Raw genomic sequence first — 12361 nt, forward strand, 5'->3', positions numbered from 1 at the left:
AAAAGAGAAGTTATTTTAAGATCTTTCACTTCCATATAAGGAAAGATTAAACGATTTGCTATGAGTAATAAATAAATTGATGAGGCGTAAGAATACAGAAAAAGGCATATGACTGGGCCTCTTTACAACTAAAAATCATCCTATAAAATGCAGGAGCAATGTTTTTGCGTGACTTTTTGGTGTATAATGTTTACAAACTAAACTCCGTCGGATCTGACTGGAACTTTGTCCCCCCTCTCCAGCCGGGAGAGCGGGGATGTGACTTCGGCTTCACGATCTATTTAGTAAATAAAATCTTGTGCACAATATGTTCTCATTATTCCTGCTTTCTTGACAAATAAATCCACCAAAATATAGGGGTTGTTGCACTTATATATTATATATATATATATATATATATATATATATTACATAAACGTTATAACATCCGGCCAGGAAATAAACCCAAATTTTATAATTAAAATAATTTCAACTTCTCTAATGTTAATTCAATATAATAAATACTCTCAAGAAATAAAACCAAAAATTTATAAGTAAAATTTGTTTATTATAGTTAAGTTAATCTGAAAATTAAAATTTTAAATTAGTATAGGTACTAATCTATTTTTAATTAAACAAATTGCAAAAAATATTACTTTATCAAAACAAAATATATCAGCCAAATTTTTATTTTTGATGTCTAAATTATCTTGTATATTTAAACACTGCAGAAATTTGAAACTTTCCTTAATCTTAATATTTTTTTTCTTCTACATTTTAAAATTATTGTTCTGAAAAGCTTGCTAATGTCTGATCCTATATAATCACACAAATATTATTCATAACATTTCTGTAAAAGTTTTTTCCCCCAAAGAATAATCTCTTCTTTTATAACAGGCTAGCTGCGACGAGAAACACAAACCGTATCTCGGTTACATTATTTCCCAACATTGTGGCAGTTAAGAAATTAAAAATCAAAATTCTGCAATTTTTAAGACGCAAAAATATAATTTAATAATATAATCCTATATCAATAAAATAAATTTAAATACATGCATGTTACAAGTGAATTTTGTGATTTAAAAGAAAAGTCAGCCAGCCTTTTCAGAAAATGGCAGCTTTTTTTTTTACAATCTACATGCATGACCTACAGATGTTAAGTACAGAATACATATTTTTTCTAAACATAGGCAATTCCCACACAATTCAAATAATTTTATTATGTTATTATAAAAGTCTTATGAAGGTGTTTCTTTCATAAATTAAAATTACATTTTGTAAATAATGAGCATTATTCTCTCTTAAAACATAAAAAAACTAAGTTTTTTACCAATCTTATTTTAGCCTGATTATTTTTTCTTGATATAGAAAACTTACAAAAGTAAATAAAAAGCTAAACAACACTCCAAACAAAGTAATACTTGATTTTATTGCAAGATAAGGTACACAGGTATTGGCATTGAACATATTTAGAATATCAAATTGTGTCACAATTTGTGTACGACTACTTTATTTATGAACAAACTATTAATTACTTTACTTAACTGCAAAAATATTTTAAGGCTTTGATCTGATTTTGAAGGTCATATCACAGTAGAATAAAATTTAAGTACTCATAAATTGTGAAAAATATTTTATAATGTACATACATACAGATTGTTCTAAAAATGACATTAGACAGAGCTTTTATATTACCTTGAAAAGAATAAGAATGTTCAAAATTAAAGATGGTGGAAGAGTCCACTAAAATTTAACTTAAACCAGGATAAAAAATAAAATATGAGTGATTTCTTGGACCAGCAAATGATGCAAATAGATAGTATTCTGTATTGGTTTTTAGATTTTATGCTTTGGTCCAGATTTTTGTCACCAAAAAGGATATTTAATCATTATTGTGAAAAAGTTACTTATTCTCTTTATTGCAATTTTTTAAAAAAAATCTAATAGAGACATATAAAAACAGACCAGTAAAAAGTGTATGGACTAGCAATGCTTTGTCCTCAAAGAAGTAAATTTTCTTAACTTATACACCTACACAATATGAAAACAATGATCTTAAGAAAATCATTACCCCAAAAAATCTTATCCTTATATTAAATTCTGTCTATTACTGAGACATTGGATGAATCCTTAATAAAAACTGAAATTTAAGAGCATGAAATGAGCAAAAACACTATGCAAATACTTCAAAATTATCAATCTACTTAAAATTACAAATCTATACAACAGATTAAAAAAAAAATTGAATTGTATAGTTTTTTTTATATCTGTAATAAGTATTAATAAGATATCACTTATTAATGATCAACAATTATATATTTCGTAATTTTTGTAAATTATTCTGAATGGATTTCGATCTTACATAGATATTTCCACTATTTAATAGAGGCGCTAGTCTAGTACTTCCATTACTACATAAACCACTAAAGTACATGTAAGCACTAAGTATGCGGTTGAAAGATATACCTTATTTCCATATCGTATGAATTAACTAATTAACTTTAACGAAATTTGAATAACTCAATTTTTCTCATTTTTGCTATTAAAAACTAAAATTAAGGTTGTATTAGACATGTGAACGAATTTTCAACTTCACATCTTGACGGGAAATTAATGCAGCATATTCATCAGATCAGCTTAGTACACAATAAAACAAATTCTTCAATAAATATCGTAATTGAAACTTCTCTCTGAATAAATATTTATTAGAAATTATGAATAGAAATCTATCAATTCTTAAAATTATACTATGTAGATGAGTGTTGCCTTCCTCGCCATGTTTGCTGATCATGGACCCGCCAATTGATACATTGTATCAAAATGATAAGAGCGAGGAGGTATTTTTCTAAATTGCAATGCATATTAGTTTCTTGCAAAATATGAAATAGGTTAGAATCTCTGGAATAGATAAAGAGAAATTTACAAACATACTTTGGGCAGGATGCTGTTCATCCCCACTTTCACGGTCCGACATTATATCTTTCCACGAATACTACTTTAACCTCGAACTACCATTCTCATCTAAAAAGCAAGAAACACACAATATTTTTTTTTTTTTTTTTTAAAATCATTTGCACATTTTTTCTTAAATAATAAAGAATATCCTAAAGTGCTTATTTTAAAATATTTTATTGTTAAATCAAAGGTTTCAGAGATTAAATAAAAACAAAAACAATTTTTTTTACTTCATCCCAATACTCATTAGTGGAAAGCAAGGATTAATAAAAGTGTTTTTGATAACTAAATATCTTTTGAAAAATTTTATTGATTTGAATGTGAAGAAACTTTCTAAATTTTCAAACCACATTATTTTTTGATTAGTAACTTTTTCCTTTAAAAGAAAACATAACAACATTAATAAACAAAATGAAAATTGCATTTGTCTAATTTATATAAAAAGGAAACTTATACATATGTAATGAAAATGTAAGTATTTTTTTAAATAATTTATTCAATTATAACGTTCCAAATAAACATGAGCAAAAGATCAACTGTTCATTCCGCTCAAACAGAATAAATTGGTTCATAAATACATATTTTGTTAAACGAACGATATAATGATGTCTACAACTTGAAAAAGAAGAAGAAGAATTTATTTTTATTAACTACTTAAGATATATTCTAGTCATAAACTCAATTTTTTCTTAGAATATGTCAAGTAAAAGCTCGAAAAAAAAAAAAAAAAACTTAAAAAACTAAAAAAACTTAAACATCAATTCTTTAATAACATGAATATGTAATTTAACTGTGTCTGTCACGTTCCAAGTTTTCATTTGTTTATTTGTGTTCCAGGGAATTGCAATTTGGTTTATAATTAAGATAAATTAAAAATGCATATTTGCGTTTTCTACCTGCTAAATTTTTGTTAGCATTAAAATTTTGTAACACAATTGCTACTTCATTCATAGTGTGATGATTGATTCACCCAAAAGAGCACAAGACTTTTCTAAAGAATTGAATAAAAATGTTTATGAACAAGTAGCTATTTCTATCAATGACATTAACACCATGACAAAAGACAATGCAAATTTATATTTCTGGCGTATATTTTCTGCAATATTTTATGGGACATCCTCGTTTTTAATTATAGTTATAAACAAAATTGTGCTTACAAACTACAAGTAAACTTATTGTAAATTACTCTGTTCTGTTTATTGTTGAATTTTCTTTTGTTAAAATTTTATTTTACAGAGCATTAATTAATTACAGTGTATTGTTTTTCAAATGGGAGTTAGAGACATGATTGTCCGGGTTTTGACGAGGGATGGTTCATGACAGCTATGGATTAAACTTTCTTCTCAAATACTCTTAGAACCTTAAAATGTTGTATTTTGTAATCGTATTAAATATTTTACTGTCCGTTAAAATTTTTTTGTCAGAAAATTTTTTCGTTGGTAATTTTAGTATCAAACATTCTAGTACAGAATTTTAAAATTTATGTATTGATTTTATAAAATATTATGATTTTATTTAAGCTATCTTCTTCATGACTTCATATTTAAGCAATAAGTTAAAAATTTTCAGAAAACATAGAAGATGTTTCCATTCTTTCATATCGATGTCATCTAGTTTCTTACTAAAGAAAGTTTATACTTTCAAATAGTTATAAAACGAAAATATATAAATGGGGTTAATTAGAAGTTACAGTTATAATACCCTTCCAGTTTGTCTCTCTGAGGATATTTCCATATTGTGATCTATCGCACCAACTACAATCGCCAAGGGGCCAAATAGATTTTTAACTTGCAAATTTAAAAAAGAAAAAAAATCTGTAGATGTTTGCCCAGGGGTGGCTACGAGTTATACCTTTCGAGTTAGTCCCTTTCTGTGATGTCTTTTTTTAGTTTCTCGCAGGCCACTGCCCGGAAGTTTCCAAGACTTGGCGATTATTCTGCCGCAGATCATGATACGGAAATCTCCCTGACTCTCTTGTTAGTTTTTCACTTGCCACTGTGTGATAGTTACCGAAACTTGGCTACTATTTTTGCGCTCAGAACTATTTTAATGACACAGATATCTTTCCTACACTTTAGCAAAGATTGTAAATGTCACGAAATTTTTAAAAATATATTCTTTTTTTGGACATGTCTTAAAATAAAAGTTTAATTTTTAAAAAAAATCTTTTCAGTTTAGACTGAACTTATCTAAAACTAGAAAATATTTTTTGTAGTACAGCTGTCAAATGAGAAACAGTATTAACAGTGTATAATCAGGGGTCTGTCCAGGCCGAATTTACTACCGTTTAGCGGTACCTTCACAAACTCAACTCTAGGATAAACGGTAGTTTCACAAATTCAATTTTAGGAAAATACTTTTTCTTAAAATTTCATTTTTGTATCCCTTAAGAAACGATAAATCCATATTTTTGCTTTGATTTTTTAATAAAATTTTTAATTTTTCACAAATTACGTCTAAATTTTCACAAAATAAGTACCTGTCAGAAAAACCTAGACAGACCCCTGATAATAGTTTGATTAGAGATGATATATTTTGTCTTTCATCTTCAGACATATATTTCTAGGTCTAATGAGAGCAGGTGCAATCCATAATAGAAGTATTAAGATGAAATGTGTTTAGTTGAATAAATTAATCCTGTAAACTACTTGTCTAAATAAATACTTTCTTTTTAACTAAAGTATTTCCTTCTGTATACTCTTGTCTAAAACTATTTATACTCTATTTTATATAAAATTTATTTAAAAATATATATCAGATGTGTCACATTGTTTTTAACTGAAGAAGAGACTTTGAAATTAAGTATTAATATAAAGTGAAACTATTTACAATAAAAGCGCTAGTTAACTGATTTTGTGAATTGAGTTAAAAATAGTAAACTATACCTTTAAAGTTATCAAAAGAAGTAGTTAGACTAGTAGTAGAGGTAGTTAGAAATAAAATGCTTTAAAGTCTGAAATATTAAGAGTTTGTAAATTTTCAGAAATCAGTATTTACTTAGTAATCATGTTTATTAAAAACAAAAATGTATTAAAATTTCACAGAAATTTTAATTTAGAATTTCATGTTAGTTTTTCAGTTTGTTAGTTTTTAATTTAGTTTTTTTTAATTCAAACTTTAATGTCCTCAAACCCATAAAAATTTATTTTGTCAATCAATTATTGGTATGTACAGTACAGAACCCGTTATCCGGAAATCAGAAAACCGGAAAACCAAAAAACCGGAGTGAAATTCGATAAATTTTCTCGCCATTTAAAAATGTTTTTTTTCCTCATAAGATTTTACGATTTTTCTTTCTTTTTTTAAAGATGTTTACCTTATCATCATTTTAGAAATAATCATTAGTGTATTACTTCATCGTTTTTTCTTATTTTTAAGATTATTTCCAATTTTTAAATTTTTTTATTTGGGTTTAACAATAAATAAAAAACGGCTTTTTGTAGTGATTCAGAAAACCGGAAAAATCAGTTATCCGGAATAGCGATGGTCCCGACCGTTCCGGATAATCGGTTCCCTACTGTATTTGTTTCCGTGTATTTAAAGCTGATGGGGAAATTTGTGTGACTGACTTGTTGGCATTTAAAATTGATTTACATAGTGCTGATAATAACCTAAGCCTTCCATGTAGTATAAATAGTTTTTTTTTGTTTGTTTTTGTCTTGTTTATGTACATAATTTTTATACTTTTTGTTCTCTATCACTTAAGTAAAAACAAAAAGCTCTTGCAATATTTTAAAAATTTCTTTGGCAGTTGTGATATTTTCTCTTATGAGTTTTGTAAGATTTCTTAATGAATTTTTTTATTTTTATAAAAAACCTCTTGGGGTTCTTCGAGTGAGTCAAAATCAAGTCAACCCTACTAAAAATAATTTAAATATTTTGGGCAGTATACTAATGTTTGGTATAATGTTTGATATTCGTTCAATAATTTGTTTGGAAAAAAAAAAGCGTTAGGCTTATAAATTGTTATTTTTTTCACTCTGATTGAAGCTAATTAACGAAAATATTGCATGAATTCTATGAAACGGATAAATCAAAAAATATTTTTTTATCTGCATTTTAATATACAATAAATCTATATATCCTTATTGAAATTACTATTTTTATTTTGAATATTAATATTTTTACTTTATTTAATATTAATATATTTATAGATTTCCTTCCACTCATGCTCTTGGTATTGGTCAGGTGATTATTTTTCTTCTTATTATTAATTTATTTTCAATACTTCTTCTTAATTATTGATTTTTGATAGTAGTCTGCTTTAGTTTTGTTTTAGAACTAGAGTGTATTTTTTATTATCTTGTTTAATTAATGAATTATAATTAAATTTGTTTAAAAATATTTATCTTGTAATAATTTAAAAAAAAAAACATGTTAATTTGATAGCAGATATAAACTAATTTTATGAATAAGAATTGGGCTAAAAGGTTAATAATGAAATTTATGCATTTATAAAAAAATTGGGGAAATTTGATAAAATTAGTTTAGAAAAGTCAGTAAATTTTTTTCTGGGTGTCTGTGGCCATCCTAAAATTTGTTTAATCAAACTTGAAAAAGCCACAAACTAAATTGTCCTTTGTTAAAGTTGATTTGAATGAAAAAAGAAAGTGTTATATTGATTGTAGATTTTTCATTTAGAAATGAAAGTTACTATTTACTTTAAATTCTTTAGATTTATTGTATGCAATTTTGATTTCTTTAAACTTGTTTTTATGTTGTTGAGTATCATTTATAAATTAGGAAAGTTCAAAATACATTAATCAAAGAAATATAAGTAGTAATGGGATTCAGCCCCATGCCAACACTGTCGCAGAACTTTACAGAGTTCTTGCAGAAAGATTTTTATTTTGGGAAGTACAAAATTTTGGTTTGCTTTTCTGCAGAAATTTACTAGAAAATTTGAAACGTTGATATCTATGTAATATCACAATGAGCATGGTTGTTAATTAATTTTCTAAGGATTTTAATTTTTTTGCGGATTAGAAGTTTGAAGAGTGGGTTACCATCTCAGGTGCAGAGCACATCGTTTGACTGGGGTCAAGATTACATGGATTTTCAAAGATAGCGCTCTTGAATGGGCTAGGTGCTTGGCCATGGTTGGCAGCATTTAAATTTGTTTGCCATATCAATCTATTGAAATATATTTATTAATGAATTTTAACATTGCTTATTGCCTTTTTTTCGTCATTTTCACAGTTTTTATCTTTTCTAATAAACTCATCTTTTTTACTAGGGAACAAACTTTTTTTTGTTAAAAAATTTAATTCTATGAAATTTTTCTATAATACTTTTTAAATCTCATTCTTAAATAGATTAAAGTTGATAAAAAAAAATCTAACTAATGAAAGGTCTGTAAATTGGATGTTAAATTTTGTATTTTAATATTGATATAGAGAATTATCTGTGCAATTATAGAACAGCATTGCTACAGATTTCTGGAAAAGACAAATAAATCTCATGTAGAAAACATATTAGCATTTATTTATGTTAAATTTTGAAATTTCTGAATTGAACTGTATTAAACTGTTAGCAATTCTACTACAAATGTATATTTCAGATGTTGGTAACCATTTTAACCCTGTATATTGGCAAATCTCTAAAAGTTATTAAATTTCAATCTATTTCTAGCGATGTTCCTAGAAAAGTAAGTATTATTATTTTGCTTTTTAAAATATTTTGCTTCTATATATATATATTGTTTTATTTTTTCAAATGTCAGCACAAAATTCTTTTTACTCCAGGACTATAACCTACGAATTTTCCACAATATTATAACAGCAAATATAGTTTGTCTAAAGTAAGAACTGCCCTAGCTATTTGTTTTAACCTGTGGCAGTGACTATGGTGCAACTATTTCATGTAGGGGTGTGGGGTTACTGTTTTGAACAAGTTTTGGCTTGGGGATGTTAGAGAAAGATAATCTTTTTCTCTATTGTGTTAACACTAGAGTGAAGTGAAGCTACTGAAATACACTATTCTTGTTTCCATAGCAGCAGCCTGCCTCAGACTTTGTGGTGAGGGGTAGCTCTTATCGTAGACAAACTACAGACATCGTCATAAATAGTTGTTTTTATATCATCAATGATGTAAATTCTTAATATTTTTGAGCTTATCAACAATTAACAATATTTAAGAAATGTATGTTTAAGAAAAGTGGCATTGAGTATAATGTTTATACTTCTTAAATATGCATCCATTCAGTTGTGTATTTAAGAAATTAATATAATTTACTTTTAGGAGTATTTAATTATAAATTATTATTGTAGTTAATATGTTTAATTGTATATTATTTCAGTATGTAATGCACTGTTTTATTTAACAATTAATGTTCATACAACAATGCTTAATGCTTGCATTATTTTTTTTACAATAACTTTATTGTACTTACATTAAATAACTGCCTCAAAATTCAACTTCTTAAACAGGACAAGCTTTGTGTAATAGAGCTATTTCTGAATTTTGCATCAACATTTTCAACAAAATTGCAGAGCAAATTAAGATGGAATTTTGAAGGTTAGCTATATATTAGCTATAGTCACCCATGGAACTAATGTTAAAAATATCTTGTCAAAATCTATCAGATCTCGTTAAGATCAATATAAATGCAAAATTGCAAGAAGTTATTCCATAAATTTATTATTAGATTAATCTTTAAGGAAAATGAAAGCAATGAATTAATATTAAATATATGAAATTGTTTGTTTTTAGCATTAGTTAACATAATCATGTTTGCTAGCAAATATGAGTTTGAGTAAGCCAATTTTAACTTTAATTTATTTTATTATTGTATCACATTTCAGTAATTAGAACTGCACAACTTGTGGCACAGGAGGCCAGATGTGAGCCTCAAATGTTTTAAATCTTCGATATATAATGGTCTTTTACATGATAACTGTGATAAATATAACATTGCTTGTTGGTGCAAAAGGTAGATTGTAGGGGAATTAAAATATTGTAGGAGAAATAATTAAAATATTGTAGGAATCTATAAAATTGTAGGAGAAATTATTTCATTCAGCAGCTTGAGATTAGTTAAATTATGTATCATCAGTATAGCATTAAAGCAAAATAACCACAACAACTCTGGATGTTTCTATCTTAATTGAGTGTTGTAAAAAAGGTATTAAAATAACTTCATTGTCATTATATTAAGATTTTCACTTTTTTCACTTTATTTTCATTTTATCTAATTTTAATAATAAATTATAACTAAAATATATTTTATTTTTAGATATGGCCTTTACCACTATTTTTTATTGGGAACCTAATATGTGGTTTAGGAGGTACAAAACATTTAAGGTAATTATTATTATTTATTTATTTATTTTTTTTTTGAATAAGTAATTTCAGAGATTGAGGGAATGTTTTTGATTGAGAGCCTAATATGTAATTTAAGAGTAGTAGTATTTGTCCCATACGATAGTGCATTTTTAGTTTTTAGCTTCATATCCAGAAACAAAGAAAAGTATATATAATGCTTTTTAAACAATTTTATACTTTTTTCATGTGGTTTCACAGACATTAAAAATTAGTTAACGATTTAAAAAAAAACAAACTATAAAATCAATACTAAACTTAAGATATTTTTATCAAAATTATACAATTTTTAGGAACTGTAAAAGATACTAATTTTTTACTGCTTCGAATTTTTATGTATTAACTTTTATTTTATAGCCATTTTAGGTAACAAAATATTAAAACATTTTTTGGTTTCATGAGGTTTAGATAATAAATTGATAACTGAAATAAATTAAGTTAATAATGAAATAAGTTGTTTTATGTACCACCCATTAAAATGTATTCATATTTTCCATCAATCACACCTTCATTATCAAAAATAATTTGGTCACTTTGATTAATTTCATTAATGGCTTTGTTAGAAAATTTTCCATGTTTTTTAAAAAAAATATTTTTTTCCTTTATTTCTATGTTTAATTTTACCACTGCACTATCACTGAATTTTGTATTTATTTGTCTCAATGATACCAGATCTTCTATCCAAGGTTTCAAATCTTTTAATTTTAAGATTGGGATTTTTCTGAGACTATTGAATTCTTCCATTAATTAGCAAACATTGTTTCGAACGTTTGATAACTGAAGTATTTTACTGTGTATAAATGAACAAAGTTGAAAGAAAGATATAAAAAATCAAAAGAGCAGTTAAAAAATGATATAAAATTAGCTAATTATAAACTGAAATTAGGAAAAATAATGAAATAAAGCTGGAAGAAGATATTGGATTTCATAAACCATTGGTTGAATTTCATGAGCTTGTATTCAGTCAAATGAAAAAGCTGGAGAATGACGTTTGCAGGGTATAAAAGATTTTATAATATAGACACTAAAAATATTTTCAAATGTAAAAACTTTTCAATATGAAAAAGATTGTGTTAATATATACTAAGTTGAGAACCTAACTAATAAAAGATTTTATAATATAGACAATAAAAATAATTTCAAATGTAAAAACTTTTCAATATGAAAAAGATTGTGTTAATACTATGTTGACAACAGAACATTTTGTGCTACTACAGGTAGACTAGTTGAATTCACTGAAGTAGGTTTTAAAACTTTTCAATTGAAAGAAACTACTTCATGTAGAGATTTAAAATTATCATTAAGCATGCTCACAAAAATTACCATTTTTCTAAAATGTGATGAAATAGATGAAAATTCAAGAATACAATTAGAGAAAGTGTAAGAAGTCCTTCTTGAGAAAGTTATATTTACCAATGAAGAATCAATACACCTGGGAAACTAAATGAAAATTTAGTGATTTCGGTATTAAGAGAAGGTGTTGAGGATTTATAATACCAGATGGCGCTGAGCGCAAACAATTTTTTTATTATTTTTTCTTCACTTCTTAAGTTTCAGTTTGGATTTAACCACTGAACCACAATGAAATAAAATCCTTTTTATTATTACAATTTGTGTAATTATTGTTGAATTCGAATTCATGGTGCTACACCGGCCGAAAATAGGCCACCTGCATGAAATGTAAGTTAACATTTGTTTTGTTTGGTCTCCCTTAAGTCGGTAATTTATTTTGATATTTTATTGCATTAATTGTATTGTATTTATTATAGTAACGTGCGAGCTGTTTATAATGGATGATTTTGAAAAATTAAAGTCCAAAAGAGCAGTAATCAGACAGCTGATTACAAAATTAATAAATAAAATTGATAAATCGTTATTAGAAACACTTCCTGATTATCCTGATTTGTATGATTATCTAAATCAGTTAAATGAAAAAAACGAAACTTTAAAGGCTCTTGATTTAAAAATTGAAAATTATTTTGATAAGAGCGAGGAATTAGAGAGTGAAATCATACAAAGTCAAGAGTATCAAGATCGAGTAGTGGCTTATAAAGGCAAAATTGAAAGATATTTACTGAAATGCCAGACTACAAGACAGGAAGTAACG

The 12361-nt window shown here is 26.2% G+C and overlaps 2 protein-coding genes across 4 annotated transcripts in view; one reads left to right on the forward strand and one right to left on the reverse strand.

The window, feature by feature from the left end:
• LOC107441635 (Purine-rich binding protein-alpha) overlaps positions 1-3059 on the reverse strand; it is a 39639-nt gene extending 36580 nt beyond the window's left edge. The window contains exon 1 of the mRNA XM_016054974.3: positions 2911-3059. Coding sequence (XP_015910460.1) covers positions 2911-2953 — 43 coding nt within the window. The 5' untranslated portion in view covers positions 2954-3059. The remainder of the gene's footprint in view (positions 1-2910) is intronic.
• A 667-nt stretch (positions 3060-3726) lies between these two features.
• The window catches only part of LOC107441639 (nucleotide sugar transporter SLC35D1), a 43813-nt gene continuing 35178 nt past the window's right edge, over positions 3727-12361 (forward strand). The window contains exons 1-4 of one of the 3 annotated variants that reach the window (XM_016054979.3): positions 3727-4100; positions 7089-7122; positions 8495-8581; positions 10169-10236. In XM_016054979.3, the coding sequence (XP_015910465.1) occupies positions 3892-4100; positions 7089-7122; positions 8495-8581; positions 10169-10236 (398 nt within the window). In that variant the 5' untranslated portion in view covers positions 3727-3891. The remainder of the gene's footprint in view (positions 4101-7088; positions 7123-8494; positions 8582-10168; positions 10237-12361) is intronic. The other 2 variants (XM_043051153.2, XM_043051152.2) reach the window with 2 other exon arrangements.

Source organism: Parasteatoda tepidariorum, chromosome 1 (genome assembly GCF_043381705.1).
Source record: "Parasteatoda tepidariorum isolate YZ-2023 chromosome 1, CAS_Ptep_4.0, whole genome shotgun sequence".
NCBI classification, from domain to species: Eukaryota; Metazoa; Arthropoda; class Arachnida; order Araneae; family Theridiidae; genus Parasteatoda; species Parasteatoda tepidariorum.